The 19,167-nt window shown below is 35.6% G+C and overlaps 1 protein-coding gene across 3 annotated transcripts in view; it reads right to left on the bottom strand.

The window, feature by feature from the left end:
• Window positions 1-1,717: 1,717 nt before the first annotated feature.
• The window catches only part of NUS1 (NUS1 dehydrodolichyl diphosphate synthase subunit), a 30,412-nt gene continuing 12,962 nt past the window's right edge, over window positions 1,718-19,167 (bottom strand). Inside the window, exons 2-7 of one of the 3 annotated variants that reach the window (XR_013830916.1) lie at window positions 17,580-17,705; window positions 16,141-16,290; window positions 12,146-12,245; window positions 4,747-7,917; window positions 2,592-2,747; window positions 1,793-1,850 (exon numbers count right to left, since the gene is read on the bottom strand). Coding sequence is in view for 1 of the 3 variants with exons in the window: in XM_079940001.1 (XP_079796127.1) it covers window positions 7,827-7,917; window positions 12,146-12,245; window positions 16,141-16,290; window positions 17,580-17,705 (467 nt within the window). In the remaining 2 variants the exon portion in view is untranslated. Of the gene's footprint in view, window positions 2,748-4,126; window positions 7,918-12,145; window positions 12,246-16,140; window positions 16,291-17,579; window positions 17,706-19,167 lie in introns of those variants that run through there. The other 2 variants (XR_013830915.1, XM_079940001.1) reach the window with 2 other exon arrangements.

The raw sequence follows: 19,167 nt of genomic DNA, 5'->3' as shown, positions 1-19,167 counted from the left end.
GGATGTATAGGATACAACTAAATCAGTGATTGGTGGAAAATTTAGAGCTTATATATATACTTATACTAAGAAAAATAAAGAATAAATATACTGCATTAAATATGCACTTCAAAAGCTTAAAAATAGCAACAGAGAAAACTGAAAGAGGAAATGCAATAATACAGGTAAGGCACAAATAATGGTTTAGAAACAAAATGAAATAATAGAACTAACAAATTAAAAAGCTGGTTCTTAAAAATTAATCAACAAAATAAATGAGGCCACTAGATAACTAATCAAAAAAAGAAAATACACAACATAGAAATGAAAAGGGAAAAATAACTTGGAAACAAAGGCTATATTAAAAAAAAAGAAAACACTGAAAGATTACTTAGTACATGTCTTTACAAATAAATTTGAAAACTGGAATAGTACCCTAGGAAAATATATTTTACCAAATTTGGCCTCTACTGAGATAGAAAATATAAACTGAAATTAAAAGCTTATCAAAGAACTAACCCCAAAACAAGTACCAGGTCTAGGTGGTTTCAGAGGGGAATTCTATCAAATCGTCAAAGATCAAATAATCCCAACCCTATTAAACTGTTCTAAAAGAAGAGAAACTTCCAATGTATTCTTGTAAAATAAAACATTGATTCCAAAACCTGAATTACGCTGCAAAGGAAAGAAAACTTCAGACATATCTCATTTATGAACATCAATGCAAAATTATAATTAAAATATCAGCAAACAGAATCCAAAAGCTCAGTTTTTAAAAAAGAACAATACATCTCCGTGTGGTTTATTCCAGGAATACAATGAAGATTTAATATTAGGAAACCATTAGCATAACTTACCATATTAGAAGATCTAAGAAGTAAAATCATACAATCATCTCCATATATTCTAAAAAGTCTTCAACAAAATTTAGCATCAATTCTTGATTTAATATTTAATCAAGTATTTAAATAGGAAATGATGAATACTTCCTTATCACAATTTATATGTATAAATATAAATATACACATATGCTTAGCTTCCAAATCAGCATCTGATAAGAGGGGAAACAGTACAGGCATTCTCACTGAAGTCAAGTTTAAGGCTTGGTTACCCATTATCTCCACCACTTATTACATTGGAGTATTAGTAAACATAATTAGAAAAGAAAAAACAGTTAAATACATAAGAATTGGAAAGGAAGATGTAAAATTATCTCTATTTGCTGATGATAGAATACCTAGAAAACCTAAGAAAAACAAAAGTAAAACTAATATAAACAATATGAGAATTCAATGAGGTACTGGAATATAAAATCAACATACAAAAATCAATACAAAAGAAAAAGAAACCGAGATTAAATACTTGAGTGTAAACTTAGAAATTTGCAACACTTACATGAATAAAATTTTAAAACCCTCTTGAAAGACTGAAAAGTTCAAGAGTAAACTTGAACAAATGGCATGATATTCCTTGTTCTTGGTCAATTCAACATCATAAAAATGTCAGTTCTCTCCAAGTTATCATATAAATTTAACCTGAAACAAATAACAAACAGAAGTTTGGATTAAAATAAGGTCTACGCAAGGTAACTGATTGATGTCTTCTAAACCTCTTTCCATTTAGCCCCTCTTAAGTCTCTCTCCCTCCTCCTCCCCCTCCCCCCCTCCCCCCGCCATGTGGTCTCTCCAGCAAGACATACCTCATTATGTGATGGCTCAGTGCTCCAAGAACAAGGAGGAAGAAGCAAGATCTTTAAGATGCAGCCTTGCAAGCTGAGTGTCACTTCTGACACATACTATTAATCACAGTCAGTCACAGGGCCAGCCCAGATTCAAGGAACAGGGAAATAGACTCTATCGCATTATGAAAAACTGGCAAAGTAACACAGTAAAAAAGCATGTGAAAAAAAAAAAAACATGTGGAATGGGAACTACTGTTACACCATCTTTGCAAACATAATCTACCATAAAATGCAAATTAAAACTACAAAAAACATTTTTCACCCATCAAATTGCAAAAATCTAAAAGTTGATGGCGGCAGACTCTAAAGAAATAGGCAATCTCATACACTGCAAGTGGGAGTATAATAGGATATGGTATAGGACCTACAAAGGGGAATTTGGCAATGATTACCCTTGGACACAGCAATCAATCACAATCCTACTTCTAACTGCACGAATAGAATATGTACACATGCTGGTTGTGTTAACTTCGCTTTTCTTTCCCTGGGCGCAGAGGAGTAAGCAGTAGGGAAGCTATGTTTTTCTTTCTTTTAAAATAATGAAAAGTATAATCAACTGATACGCTGAGCATCGTGGCTGGTCTTATATTCCATCTGGTAAGTTGAGGATCTCAGAGTATAACTGATAAAGTTTGATTTTGCAAATTTGATATTCTGCATATTTACATACAGATGAACTTCAGCTTCCAAGTAATTCATAAATTAATATGTAATGAAATCATCTGCCTGGATATTTCTTATGCATTCCTATTAATCTCCTGAAGACTCTATATTGTTGTACCTCACACTCCAAAATTAATGACAGACTTACCAGGACTATTTTCACATATACATATATCCCATGTACACCTGAACATAAGCAGGTTTATACCTCTATAATTATCCCTCAGAAAAGTCCTCTTTGAGGTCCAGGCCAAGCAAAATCTCTTTACAAGAAGCGCTCTCAATTACTTATTTGAATTGCAGGTAATATTTGGGAAAATCACATTAGACTGAAGCCACTTCTATCAATGTCACTTTCAGAGGGCTAAAAAAGGAAGAGGTAAAGAAATATAACAATGATCTAGTTATTATTCTTGGAGATAGACCTCAAAAATAAGCACGGGACATATATACAACAAGCATTTTAAAGATAATTTTTAAGAACAATATAAATGGTTATATAATGTGGAAATCAACTACCTACAGGATGCATAAAAGAAATGGCTAACTTGATGTTTGTTTATACAATGAGTAATTTGAAGCATGAGACTTCTTATAATATCATACCTGTGTAAAACATTACTGTCTTTCAAAAAACATTACTTTCTCTCAAATAAATTCAGGCAACAAGCTGACAAGCTTTGGAAAATTGGTAGGTATCTCAAAATGCCAAAGATAAATGTAAAAATAATAAATAGAACTCATGAGTGGAAAAAACTTAACATATCATTTCATATAATTAAAATATGCATATATAACATTTCACCTCTAAACTATGATCTATAGTTAAATCTAAACAAACTTTTTTTTTTTTTTTACAATTACCATATAGCATATTTTAGGCAACATCCTCACCATCTCTCTTCAAATAAACTACACTAGACCAAAGATTCTGAGCCTCAGCACCACTGACTGACAGTTGAGGCCAGATAATTGTTTTGAAGGCTGTCGGATGAACTGCAGCACTTTTAGCAGCATCCTTGGCCTCTCCTTCCCCAGTTGTGACAAATAAAAATGTCTCCAGACATTAGCAAATGTCCACTGTCAGGCATAATCACTCCAGTTGAGTACACTACATTGGATAAATGCTGCCAAACATCTCCAGTTAAGTAACTTCCACATTTTTATGTTCCATTTTCTAATTATCTGAAACCTAATTAAAATATAGGTTCCTCTCTGGGGAACAGTTGGTTACTATTACCATTACCCCTCTACTTCACTAAATTTTGTACAAATAAGAAACTTAGTTGTTATGTACATCTACTACTGGGGAATAACATGGCAAAATACACTTAACAAAATAAAGGAATAGTTCACAGAACCAAATGCATAAAAGATTTAGCAGTTGAAATCAATCATCAGAAAGGAAATATTAAACACTTTGTGCAAGTAAAACTATGCTGTTAGCACTCACCTAATTCTGACTTTATCATTTTGATCAGGCTTTCCTTCCCTGAGACAGATTTTTTTTTCTTGTCCTCATAAAAGCAAGTTAAATTATTAATGCTAATGAAGGAAAGTGTAAACATGGTCAATAGCAGATAATCCAAATAGTTTGATCTGGGAGGACATATAGTTTTTATTTTTTTTTGCAATCATCTGGATATGAATCCAGATGCTAAAATTAATTTAAAGTACCTGAATCTCTAGAAGATGGAGGTAAGAGAGACGAGTATAAAATTACTTGAAGAATTTGGGCCAAGGTTAAATACTCATTAAGGACAACTGAATGTGGACTATAATTTTTTCCAAACATTTTCATGTGATGTAATTGTTTATATCCAGACACAATAACCAAATACAAAATAGAATGCAAGACTCAATTTATGGTTTGTAGTTTAAAAAGAATCTCTTTATTAAACCTGTTACAGTAGGATCCATGTTTTAAAATATAAATACAAAAAAGTTCTAGGATTGTCACCAAAAATGTAATCAATGAGCGATGGTATTAGAAGTTATTTTCCTTTACAGCTGCTTCTCTGAATTCTCTAATTTTTTTTTTTTTAGAATGAATGTGTATTTTTTATTCAAGTCGCAAGCAAATTTTTTGCACTTCCCTTTTCCACCAATTTTATCACAGTTTATGTCCTATCGACTAGGATTCTGGCCGTATTCTTGTTTCCTGGGTTTTATTTCAAACTGTCTTGAACTTTTCCTACACTAACTTTTGTTAAAGGCATTTCCTATTAACTAAAGTTAAAAGGTGACCTTTGAGAAACAATTTCAGATAGAAATTATGCATAAAAAGCCAGCTATCTTATAATTAGATCCTCGAGTTAGAAAGTGAATACTCTATGCAACGTAAGACAAACCATAGCTCTTACCCTTCTATTTCCTGGTTTAACGAGAACGTCAAATTCCTTTTTAAAAGAGTACACATATACATTTTCAACTTGGCATTCCATATTCAGTAAAAAACTGTTCAGATTTTAATTACTGTGGAATTTTGACAATTTTACCAATGGCGAAGCTGAATTTTACCTCACTGTTACCTGGCAAAAAGCAAATAACATTTTACGATTCCAAATGTTTAATCTGGTAAAAATGAGAATATACTTCAATCAAGAACTTACCATCCAAAAAAATAGTATTGTTATCTTGTCATATGAGTTTCTCATTACATTTTTGCAGTCCCTACATATTTAGAATGTAGCATTCACATAATACTATAGTCCATGAAAAGTGTATATTCTTTTATTGTTTTTGTTCATACATGTCATTTCAACTTTCAATAGTAAAATTCAATAAATTTGATTCCTTAATCATAAAAACTTGCTTTACACATTATTTACATGTTGCCAAAGTCTACAGCCATACAAAACATCACAAGGATTTGACTCTATGCATGGTACCATCACACAGAAAGAGGGAACTAATCAAGTAACATACATTCAAAGATTAAATTGTAGATGTGTACAGTGTATTTGGCACTGTTCATTAACATTATAACACATTCTTCTCTTAAGACAGGCATTATTAAGCCTTAGTCACAATATACCAGAATTTGCTATTCACATCAAAACCAGCTTTCAAACCTTCTAACAGTAATCAGTGTTAAGAAACAAAACACAACCAGAATTTGGGAATGGAATTCAAACCCTCCAATCTCTTGCTAAGCTCCAAGCTGCCATCCATAAGGTAGGTTTAATTTGATAATTTTTCCATTGTGGGCAGTGTCAAGAAGAAACAATTTAAAGACAATATTCTTCAAAACACATCAAGACAAACAACACGATTCTTTAAAGTTTTTATCAGTTCTTCTTGGGAGTGCAAAGGGACTGCTGATAATGCATAACTAGTAGATGATTTGGGCAGGAATTACAGAATGACTGATGTCATTCAAATTGTGGAGACTGTACTAACAGTTAAACTCATGGGAAGGATCTGGAATGCCTATATCTGAAATCAGAATCCTCAGCAACTTGTTTTAAGGGTCTCTTCCTACTTAGGACTATAACAGACTCAGGTCACAGGTTACAGATTTACTGTAATGTGTAACACTACACTGCTGTGAAATATAAGAAGAAATAAAAATACAAAGACTCAACTATTAAACCTTTAGTGGCTTTGGCTATATTGCAGTGGATAATTTATTTGCCTGACTTCATTTTAACAAATATTATTAAATCCCTTCACTTCAATCGGGCCCATTAAATTTAATTCATTAAAACCATATATATTCCAGAATGTTTAAAAAAGACACATGTTTATAAAAGGCATAAATTCAGTCTTCAACTAAGGCCAAAAAGCCTCAATAGAACATGCATGACAGTACAGGGGAACAGAAATAAAAAATTCTCTGGTAAAATTTAGAGATATGCTGTAGCATCACACAAAGCTTTTAGCAATAAATTAAGACTTAAAAAAAAAGTCTCACAATGTACAAAAGAACTACAATGTGCAAAGTAATATCACTGAACCAAAATTTAGTTTATATCATTTTATTTCAAGTGTTTTTTAAAATCATAAATGGGGTTTTGGAATCCAAAGTCAAAACATTTATTCTTCGTAGCCTCAGAATTTGGCAAGCAATTCCAGACCTTGCTTTCCAAATCCAGTCTTCTTTGCTATTTTTCAGACTCTGAGACCTAGTTTTTAAACTACTCCCTTCTAAACATACAATTTTGGATAACTATTGTGCACTTGTTAATAAGATTCTTCTGAAAACAGCCCATCAAATATAAAGAATAATGGTTTCTGTCCGAGTATCAGCAGTGAGGGAAGAAAAACTAAACACCTATCAAAAAATCATTTCTTCATTTAAAAAGGAACAGAACCAGTGCTGTTCTCTGCCATGAAAGAGAACATGCAAAATTAAATTACTTTTGTAGACTTTGGTAATGTTTTATTACCTACACAGGCCTCAATCTTACTTAAAGATCATATTTTTACGCAAAGTCACCGTCAGGATTTATTAAGTAAAAATCCTGGGTACTAACATGGTCCTAAATGTGCTATTCCAAAGAGGAACAGGTTACTTTTGAGGAAAAGAGCTGCCTCGGTAATTTCCCTCAAATGCTTATTTAAATAAACACAGTTAATGGAAATTTTTTAAACCAGCTTTGGGTACTATCTAGCCCACTGCCCACCAAACAGAAAAGGAGATCAAAACTTTCCTTCCTTATTCAGGAAAGTTTCACCTTTACTTTTAAGATTACAACCTTTTCACCTTTTATGACTGCCTCATACAATATTTAAAATTTTTTTAATTCTGCATTTCAATGTTGTAAGAGTTTTTCAAGTGATCTTCACAACCCAGAACACAGACAACAGAGCGACATTTTCAAGTCACACTGACAATAACGAAGAGATGAAAATGGACGGATGTCTGAAAATAGGTATTCCCTCTGCTCCAAAGGTGAGCAAACTTTTAACATGTGAACAACACAGAACTCCATTCCTCTGGAGATCCCTCAAACTCAGAATGCTTCCATTTAATACGTCAATATACTATTCTTAAAAATTAAAGTTTGGTCACTTGGAAAGAATGAACAAAAGTTATTCCCCTCCCCCCCCAAAACAACAACAAAACAGCTTTAACCACCCCTTTCTCTCCCCACAAAAAAGGGAAGTAGTTGGGGCTGAAGCCTGTAAATCTGAAATTTCAGCTCCTAAAACATCGCTGCTATTTGCTCAAAGGTGCAAGTCCACATATATCCTCCTCCAATACTTCCCCCATTTATAAGTTTATTTCCACACACGCACACACACACACACTCACACACACACTCACTCACTCACATGTACTCTTACTCTCAAGTAAGACACTTTTTTGTGTTTGTTGATAAATTATGAGGATTATGAACTAGGTGTGTACAGGGTTTCATAGGTGCTTTGTAAACATCAGAGTCACTTGAGTCCTTTTCTCCAAAAGCCTGAAATCAAATTACACAACCAGGGATCACTATTTTCCCAGACGCTGTTCACAGGCTGCATATTGACAAAGGGCAGAGAAAAAGTCCTCATAACTGATGTTCAGGTGGGAAGGCAAAGAGCTGAAAAAAAAATAAAAGGAGAAAAGAAGCAATTAGATGATATGCTGTAATTTGGAGGGGGAGCCAGACGGGTAATGACCAAAAAGATTAAGGACAGAAGAAAGTAAATTATAAGCCTAGAGTACATCAAACTATTTCTACTAAATGATTGTTAAACTCACTGTGAAACAGTTCGAATAAAATATAATCCCTCCTTTCACAAGAAGAGAAAAGCAAATTGTAGAGAGATGGAGATTCAGAACGTTTTTTTATTTCCAAGTTTCTAATTTTTATTTTTGAGGCTCCCTAACAATCTTGCACCACCAGGCATCTAAGACATAAATGTCATCTGATAGATCTCGTCTCCCTCCTTTGAAAAACCTTGTGTCTAAACCATGAATTTCTATACTACTTTTAAAGAACACAAGGCAAGATTCTGCTGATAAAATTTATTTAAATTTATTAAAACTGGTAGGTGAGTCTACAAAAGATTAAAGCAAGAACAAAAGTGGCAAAGTACCATAAACGCTGCACCGGACTTCAGCCTTTCTGAAGGCAATCTACTTAGGATGATAAGACTTATCCTTTGCTCACACAGATCTATGGAGCATTTGAACAAAAAATTTATACATTATGTTTCTTTTATTTGTTTTTGAGATTTTAAAGGGATTTTTAAAAAGTATTTTAGTTTTATTGGAGTATAGTTCATTTACAGTGTTGTGTTAGTTTCAGGTATATCGCAACGTGATTCAGTTAAACATATACATATAGTCTTTTTTTGTGTGTGTATGTGTGTGTGTTATGCGGGCCTCTCACTGTTGTGGCCTCTCCCGTTGCGGAGCACAGGCTCCGGACGCGCAGGCTCAGCGGCCATGGCTCACGGGCCCAGCCACTCCGCGGCATGTGGGATCTTCCCGGACCGGGCACGAACCCGTGTCCCCTGCATCGGCAGGCGGACTCTCAACCACTGCGCCACCAGGGAAGCCCAGTCATTCTTTTTTAGATACTTTTCTCATATAGGTTATCACAGACTATCAGGTAGAGTCCCCTGTGCTATATATACAGTAGGTCCTTGTTGGTTTACATTATATTTCTAATTCTAAGGATAAAGTGAAAATTACTAAGAGACATAACTTACAATGAATTCATTGGAATGTTAGCCCATTTTCAATTCTGACACTTTTATACTTTGGAATATTCTTTTATCCTCCAAGATGAAGGCACAGTGTAGTGCTAGAGAGATTCAGAACCTATTAAAGCATAAGTCCAGATTAATGCAAAACTGGAGAGCTATTTATAAAAGATCTCACTCAAATTTACTTCAAGAACTCGGCTTTGTCAGAGTAAAGCCAGTGTTACTTGAACAGTTTACAAAAGTCAGGCTGAATGCTGGCAGAGCAACACAGCATCCCCACATGATGATTACTGAAGCCATGTGGTGAGCAACCAATAAATGAACAATATTTATCTCCACAATTTTCGATTGCTCAAGGGGGCAACTACAATGTGAAGACAAGCACTTTTAAGACAAAGTGAATACACAGCCAGAGGGTTTCCCCTTAAGTATTTTAAAGACTTAAAATAATTTTCAGTAATTAACATTAAAAAAAATCTCAAATTTATACAGCTTTACTTTGATGTTTTGGACATTTCAAACAGAATCAGAGCCAAGATCTAGTCAGATTATAAGACTCACATTAAGAATTCTTCAGTCACATGAACATAAGAAAAGGACTAAACAAACCTACCATAATGAACTCCTGCCTGACCCTGTGGTTCTCTTCAGCTATGTTTTCATTATCCTTCCTTTTCTTCCCTTGCCAGGTTTACTGAGATATAACTGACAGATAATCTTTATCCTTCCTCTTACTGTTAAGAATTCTGAAATAAGCCTCCTGTTTCCCTCCATTTCCTTATCTCTTAATAATCTCTGCTATCAATCTTTTACCTTATTCACTCTACTGAAATGATATTCTCAAGGACAAATGTTAACGACTTTCTTTTTGCTAAAAGCTTGCTTCCAATGTCTTCAAACTACCCACTTTCCTAGGTTGTCTTCATTTTACGCCCTTTATCAACAGCCTCATCTCCTATCACTCCTCAAGAAGCACTTAGTGTCACCACCCCTCAGTGACTCAGAAGCAGTCTTGTTATTTCCTGGTCTGTCCCATCAGGGCTCCAGTCTTCTCTACATTGTGATCAAGACACTTTTCCTGTCATCACAGTGCTTACAGTCTGGTGGACGGTAGACAAATAGAGAGCAAACCTCAAAATAACATTATACAGCTATAAGAGACATATGTACAAAGATCTGTGGGAAAGCCTGTTAGGTGCCAGGATCTGATGCCCATGATCAGATTTAAATCCTCAACTCTGGATTAAAATGCCCATTTTACAAATACAGAGAAGTTTCAATAGCTTTCCAAAGTCATGTTAACAAGCTGCATAGCCAAGACTCAAACCAAGATCTATGTTCTAAGACATACTCTTCCTACCAAACCACTCCCAACCTCACAAAATATCACCGCTACCTTTCTTAAAGCCCACCTGAAAGGCACCTGAAATGACTTGGGAAACCCCCTGGGGTGGGGGGAGGAAGAGATAAGAGAAACACATATCACCATAAAGAAACCCAGAGTTTGGAGATTTGGGTTCTAATTCCACTTTATTACAAGCTTGAGTAATGTCTCTTCCCCATTTTCCTGGCCTATGAAATGAGGAGGGCAGTACCGGATGACCTACAGCCCTCTCTGACCCTAACATGCTACGTGTTCTTTTCGTCTCCCTCCTGCCCCCAGCTTGAAGCATTTCATACAGGACCCCTTGGTACTGTTCTCTTCTATGAACACATTAGGGAAGTCCTCTATTCTCACAGGTTCAACTACTTCTACTTCCTAGGTACTGACAACTCCCAAAGATCCATCCTTAGCCTTGACTTCTCATCCAAGCATCAATTCGACATCTTCATCTGCTCTCTTAAGTATTTCCATCTAAACAGACTCTGGCCTCAAAATTTTCTTATTCCTGAATTCAACATCTTCCCTTCAAAATCAATGGTCCCTTGACTTTCCCATTTGTCTCAATAACACCATAATTCACCCAGTCACTTAGGCTTAAGAACTTAGGAATCATTTCATTTCTACTCTAGTTTTTACTGCAATTATTGATAGTAAAGTGCTAGGCCTGCAAGTATACTTGGTAATTAGTTCTCATGAGAAAGAAAATTTGTAGTATATTCCTCCTAAGACCCAGAATTTAAATATATTCTAAGGGTCCTAAGTCTCTCCTTTATTTTAAATCAGGGGTCTGCAATTACAGCCCAGGAGCCTGCCACCTGTTTCTTGTAAACAAGGTTTTATTAGAACACAGTCACACACATTTGTGGACATACTGTCCATGCTTGTTTAGCTATACTAGCAAGTGTTTAGTGGCAACAGAGAAGAGCAGTTCCAAGAGACTATATAGCCCACAAGGCCTAAAATATTTACCCTCTGGCCCTTTATACAAAAAGTTTGCCAAATAAGCAGTTACATTCTCATCAGTGTATTCTCCCATAAATTATAGGCATGGCCTCATCACTTGTCTTTTTACCTCACCCTTGCCCAAACCCAATCTACTCTAGTACATAGTTGCCCAACAAATCTTCCAGAATCATCATTCCCACATTACCCACAGGCTCATCAATTTCCTACTGCCTCTCTAAACAATTATACACATTCCTTATGCTGATATTTAAAGCATTCCCAATGTCAACACCCCCAAACAATTTGATTTCACCTTATACTGCTATCTAACACTAACTCTCTGCGTTGGTGTGGCCAGCTCCCTATTTCTTTCAAAGGCGATGTTCACGCCCTGCCCCTCCCCCCAGCCTTTCTTTTTTTTCCCCCTTGCTCACCCCCTACACTTCCCACCTTTTCTTTAATTACAAAAATTCTACCCATTTTATATACCCTGGATCAAGTCACATCTTTTCTGTGGAATCAACAACTCTGGCCCACAGCTTTCTCTCTCACTCCTGATCTCCTACGATGATTAGTTTCAATACCAAACATTTGCACAACCACATGCTCTCTTGTGTCTGAATCATTGATACAGGTTTTTATTTCACCACTGATACTGTCAAATACCTGAGGGAAAGGGTCCAGTATTATAATTCTTTGGGAATTCCCACCACATCTAGCACGGTGCTGGGTTCAAGAAACTCTTGCTGGATCGAACCAAAGTCAGTACACTTTTAATTACTTACACAATCTCAGTCAACCTGATGTGCCAGGGAAGAAAGCCTAGTGTGCTGTCCACAGGACCAAACTTCAATACTAAATCAGGATCAGGGAAACCATTTGAACCTTGGAAAGATAAAAAGACACATGAACTTAATACACATTGCTTACCAAAAAACGACCAATGGCAAAATCTGTTCATCAAATTGGTTTCTTATGCTTTACGTATCTGTTCTCTTCAGAAGCTTCATTTGTATGTTTCCATACCCCTATTCCATGGCCCAACATCTACTTTTATATCTATGTTATTTCCAAATGTGGAAGTTTTCTCTAAAGGCCATTTAACTGGATTGATTACCTGATAAGGAGACGTAACACAACTCCCATCCTAAACCCTACAAGTAGCCCCCAAATCCCATCTATCTTTCAAGACTCAACTTAAGTGTTCTCTTCGCATCCTGGGACCCTCACTGCTTTAAGGACTTAATACTTATTCTGGCCACAGAACTAAGTAACTTCAGAGATGAAAAGCAACTTAAAAAGTTATCTACTCTCCTTCCTTCCCCATGCTCTGATTTTACAGAGCAAGACCAACTCCAGAAAGACCAACTTCTAGCTATATAGTACAAATGTTCTCAGTATTCCCCAGAGCCCAAGCTCCCTGGGAGGGGAAAAGGAGACTGTACACCTGCATCAACCAAGTTCTGGCCATTTTTTGCTTCACAGACTGGTTTCCATATGAGATCTGGCTTGAGAGAAAAATGAGATAGAAATATTTCAACTGCTTAAAAATAAAGTAAAGTAAATCTTAAAATAAAGAATCACTGGTATAACAGAAAAGATGCTTTAATCCAAGAGACTCAGGTTTTAACAGCTTCTAATAACCTCAGTTCAGCCACTAACTTTCTGGTCACACAGTCTCTCCAGGGCTTAGTTCCTCATTTGTTAAATAAGGGGACTGGATTAGACAGGTCCCTTCAGCAGTAATAAAGAATTATTTCCACAACAAAGTCTCTTTAAAAGTCTATGTGGCAAAAAAAAAAAAAAAGTCTATGTGGCAGAGTGAATAGACTAAGTAGAACACATACTCTTCTTCCTGCTAAAAAAGCAAATCCTCTTTAGTACACACACACAAAAAGAAAAGGCAAGAAGGTACTTCTGGCTAATAGTGGTGTGAAGAGGGTGACGAATCCTCTCCAAAAATAACATGTATTAAACTGGACAAAACCAATCACTTAAGAGCACTGGATATTAACCAGAGCAGATGACTATTCTTTAAAAAAACAAAACACCAGCTAGAGCTTCAGGTAAGAACTGTAGGTCTTTTGGTCTTCCTGCCTGGGAATGCCCCTAACCCCCATGTCTCTATCTCCATCAACTGAAGGAAACAGTAGTTTTACCAGCAGGGGACTGACAGCAAAAGCTAGCAGATTTGCTGCTTGCAGCCAAAATATATGGACTCAATTTGGAGGTTGTGGGCAGGAGGGAGGGAGCAATGGTGAAAACCTATGGACTCAAAAGGAAAACCCACAGCTTTGTTACCCCGAGGTTGTAGCCCCCCATTAGGGCAAGCAGAACAATGGATAGAAATTTAACAGGGAGATGCTGGAAACACTGGTTCATTTAAGCTCTCCATATATCCAGGCTGACTAGGAAAATACCACATGCAAGGGAAGAAGGAGGGCAAGCAGGACAGGGTGGCAAGAAAGTCCAGTGAAAGGTAACAGCCAAGGAGACCTGAGAACTGACTTGAATGCACCCTCCAACATCACACAAAGATCTTGGAAGCCTTACAAATTTAAGGTGTTTGAGCACAACCAGTGTGCAAACCACTGTCTGACACATTAAACTATGCAGACACAGAATGCCAGACTAAAGAATAAAATTAAAAATAGAAAAACTGAGCAGAGACAGCAGTAGTCACCTGTATTTATAGACAATATAATCCTGTATTTAGAAAATTCTAAGACTCTACAAAAACAACTACTAGAACTACTAAGTGAAATTTCAGCAAAGCAGGATACAAAATCAGTATTAAAAAAAACCAACCTGTATTTCCATATATTATCAACAAACAATCTGAAAATAAAGTTAAGAAAAAATCTCATTAACAGTAGCATCAAAAAGAATAAAAGTCTTAGGAATAAACTGAAAAAAGTAGAACTCTATACCCTGAAATTATAAAACATTGTTATGAGGAAAATTAGGACCCAAATAAATGGAGAGATATACTATGTTCATGGATTGGAAGATGAACATAGTGAAGATTGTGAAGATGGCAATTCTCCCCAAATTGAGCTACAGATTCAACTCAATCCCTATTAAAACAGAGTTTGTTTTTTTAAATTGACAAACTCATCTTAAAATGTATATGAAGATGTAAAGGACCCTGAATAGCTAAAACTTTGAAAAAGAAAATCAAAGTTGAAAGATTTACACTACTTGAATTTCATAGTTTATTACGGTAGGCTATAGTAATCAAGACACTGCAGCATTTTAAGGACAGACATATAGACCAATGGAATAGAATAGAAAGTCCAGGAAAAAACTCACAGATTCATGAAAAACTGATTTTCAATAAAGGAGCCACAGTAATTAAAGGGGGAAAACACAGTCTTTTCAACAAGTGGTGGTGGATAAATAACTGGTATCCCTTACCTCACATCATTCACAAAAATTAAGTTAAAATGGATTAGACTTAAATATAATATCTAAAGCTATAAAAATTCTAGAAGAAAACAAAGCAGTTGCTTCATATTGGCAATAAGAGTGGAGATTAACTGCAGTCACAAGGGAACTCTTGGGGGCGACAATATTCAGAGGGTTTGCTTCTGTCAGATTAATGAGTTAACTTCAGGATTATGTACATTTTCGTTTATCATGGGTCTAAAACCCCTGCAGTCAATACATGGTCTCCAAAGGCTATCTGAAGGATTACCTTTGGTCCCTGCATCACTTTTAGGACATCCTCAAAACTACTCTCTGGTTGGGGACTTATAGGATCCAGGAAACAGTCAACACCCCAGTAACCTCTGCCTCGAGAACTCCTACAATGGTTTACTTGAAGCCTATTCATTCAGCCTCGATAGTTAGGCAATGACAGAGCAGAGAATAGGAAAGTAGGGTAAGAAGTGAATAGTCAATGAAAGTAGGGAGTTAGTGAGACCAAGAGGCCAGAGAGGGACTGTGCTCTGTAATGGACATGTCAAAACAGAAGAAACAAAGAACTGAGGGTTAAATAAATGACTGAGAATTAGAAAATGGATGATTAATAAGTAAGGTAAATGGAGAATCTATGTGAATGAATAAAAAATATGTCTGAAATTGTATGGCTATAGAAGCTATCAACAGACATGAATTTGTTAGAAATATTGCCTTTCTTCAAAAGGATCAAGGATAATGCTAATAAGCAAAAAAAACCATAAAGTTAAGGCAAAAAGTTCCTAGGGAACTTTAGAGAGAATAAGCAAACTAAAGGCTTTTATAAACAATTGAAGAAAAACAGATAAAATATGTTACACTTGGTATAACGTGACAAATATAGTGGTAAAGTTGGTATAAGGTAAGAGAAAGAATACTATAAAAGGAGTCACGGATGATAGCAGTACAATATTCTTGGGATTGTTTCCTAAATAGCTATTAAGTTCAAACTTAATATTCAAGAGAGTTCAAACTAAAAAGAATGAGGAACACTGTATGTCAATTATATCTCAATAAAACTGGAAAAAAATAAATCAAAATAAATTTTAAAAGAGGGAGGCAGAAGCAGAAGACCTATTTTTAAGAATATTCATCACTTCCCCCCAAATCCTTTTAGATCGATCCTCTCCTTTACCAATAATTCCTCATGCAAGTCAGGGGAATACAAATTTCATTATCTCAAAACTATTTTCACATGTGTGTCTCTAAACTTCAGAAACATAACAAGTATAATGACAACAACAATAAAATGGAACTTAGATAGTCTCCTTCATATTGTACCCTTGTGGGACAAAACTAAGAACAAACATATATGACTTACTAAGTAAACTGTCTAACATATCTACATCCAAATCTGTGCATTTCTTTTGCTGCTGAGCTACTAACTGGCAGAAGTCTTGAGCAGCTCTCACAATATCTGCTTTTCCATCTTCTGGGGACAGCACCTTCACTGCCGATTGGCAATTTAAAACTGGAGGAAAAAAAACAAGATATTTTTAAAAATACCCTCTTCCAGATATATTTCAAAATAACTTAAGGACTATGTACATTTTTGTTTATCATGGGTCTACAACCTATGATATTAAGAAATATTAAGTTCAGACTAAAATAAAAGTACAGTTCTTATAGTAAACAAGAATCTTTTAAGCCCTTCAATTTCAATATTAAAACATACCTGGCTACTCTCCTCTGAAAGAACCAATATATAACATTTGTGTATATATTTACATACAGCCTTCTTTTCAAAGTGCTCAGAAAGACCTTGTATCTGTGAATAAATCCTCTAGAAAACAGAAATTTTAATTATAGGGTAACTTACAATTTCCTGCTCAAAACGCCATCTACAATTCTAGTACAGTCAGCAATAACGCAGAAGACAAAAATGAAGACTATAGGAAAAAAATGTGCTTCAATAGAATATGAATTGTCTGTAGCACACACATCCACCTTATCAAATTCTGATTCTGTGGAGCTGTTTTACAATTGATAGGATTCTAGGTAACTGACAGCAATGCCCAATTCTTTTTTTTTTTTTTAATTAATTAATTTATATATTTATTTTTGGCTGTGTTGGGTCTTCGTTGCTGTGCGTGGGCTTTCTCCAGTTGCGGCGAGCGGGGGCTACTCTTCATTGCACTAGGTGGGCTTCTCATTGCGGTGGCTTCTCTTGTTGTGGAGCACGGGCTCTAGCCGCAGGGGCTTCAGGAGCTGTAGCGCACCGGGCTTAGCTGCTCCGCAGCACATGCAATCTTCCCGGACCAGGGCTCGAACCCATGTCCCCCTGCGTTGGCAGGCAGATTCTTAACCACTGCACCACCAGTGAAGTCCCAATGCCCAATTCTTGTTTATGCAATTCTTTGCCTGGTAGAGGTTCAATTATGTTCATTCTAATCCCATTGAAAAACAAGTTTTGCCTCTATTCACATATTTATTTCAATATTTCTGATCTATAAATATCTCCATTCTTTGGATTCTCTTTGAATTGGCTGTAAAATCTACCTGGTTCCTGGTTGTTTGAGTTAAATAAAATCTTTAACATGTGTTTATTTTTTAATATCCATGAGTCATGATTTTATCTTTTTCTGAATATTATCTTTTAACAAGATGAAGAATGAAAAGTCTAACTCTGGTGATTAAAGATGGTGATAATAAAGACTAACAGGGCAAAATTAATAAGTAAATGAATGAGTAACAGAATCTGCCTTGAAACACAAAACATATCTGCATATGTTAGATATTCAATTTTACACTCACACTTACCTTGATCATCTTTGTCATTACTATTTGCAAACTCTGGTGAGTATTTGGAACAATCTAAGCCCAGGAGTTCCTGCTGTTGTTTTAAAATTTCATCCATCAATCTGGAATTATTTCTTTTGAAAATACCTTAAAAAGAGAAAAAAGGGAATCCCAACTAGGTTAATTTATCCTCTTCAATGATCAACGGATGCTTGTTGTGAAAACAACACTGGATCCAGAACTGAACAATTTCCAAATGAATCACTGATGACTAATCCTAAACTAGAATCTAAAAGGAAAACATGACAACAAAACTCTGTTATTACAAGAGTCTGGCTTTGGGCTAAAGTCAAAAAAAAGGACAGGGGTAACAACTCTGTGTCAATATGAATATGAGAGAAATTTAGACCTAGAAAGAAATTTTAAGAGACCATTTACTTGACACCTTTATTTACAGATTAAGAAACGGATGCCCAGGTCTCAGTAAGACCATTAAGAGACTTGTCAGAGAACTTATAAACTGCAGCAGTGATCCAAAGCTTCTATCTTCCTCTCTCCCAGCCTAATGTAATTCCCCTACAGATTTACTCTGTGCACACAACACTATCACCTCAATTTGATTCATTTGTTCTTATGGTAAGAAGAAATAATATGAATTATGTAAAAAGCAGAGAATAGACAAAAGTACAGAAAGCAAAATTTAGTAAATTCAAACAAAGCATGAAAATATATTACATAAAATTGTTTCTGATCCTCCAACCATGCACAGAAAAATTAAAACTATAATGACTATCATATCACTGAGAAAGATGAAGGAACTATGTGACATATATTTAGTGTAAAACTAATACAGAGAGCTCTAATTAAAAACAATTTGGCTATTTTCAGAGAGGCCAGCTTTCTAGTGGCCATTGCCTTTTTGATCTTTAAAAGTGTTCCTTCTCTGTATTCTCAGTCCTGTCTTTAAAACGGTTCAAAGATTAACTGTGAGAGAGAACATAATAAGTATATACATAAAATAGCACAGAATCTGCTGAATACGCTGTATAGTGGCAACTTGGCTGAATATGTGTAATAGCAGTTCAAGGATGAAAGCAGTCTCTTCGGTAGGGAAACACTTTGTAAACAAACAAGCAAGACTTCAGCTGAGCTGAGCTCAGAAAGTTAAAGTGAAGAAAATGGAGAGGATAGTTAGATGGGGAAGATGCTTAAGAAAAAAAGCACTGAATGCTCAAAAGGCAGACAAATGCTGCTGGTACAAATGATTTGAGAAAAGGGGCAAGGGAATAGGCCTAATTTTTATTCATTTTGCCTACCCAATAGGTAACCACTCATTTCCTGTGGAAATGTGTGGAAATCTTTATCTTTAGGAAAACCAACCTGGTGACAGTTTGGTTGTTGGTGATAGAGAAAGCCTGGCAGCAGACTACTGCAATATTCCACACAGAATTTGATAAAGCTGTGGAAAAGGATTCACTACAAAAGACGAGTTGAGAGAATAAAGAATATGACTTGATTAGAGGTGCACAGAGAAAATTCTGTGACTTTAATCCTGGATAACAGAAAATGATAACATTTTTAAAAAGAAGGGAAATTCTACAAAGAGAAC

Source organism: Stenella coeruleoalba (assembly GCF_951394435.1).
Source record: "Stenella coeruleoalba genome assembly, chromosome: 12".
Lineage (NCBI taxonomy): Eukaryota > Metazoa > Chordata > Mammalia > Artiodactyla > Delphinidae > Stenella > Stenella coeruleoalba.
The sequence above is the reverse complement of the archived record's forward strand: the minus strand, read 5'-3'. Positions and strand labels throughout refer to the sequence as shown.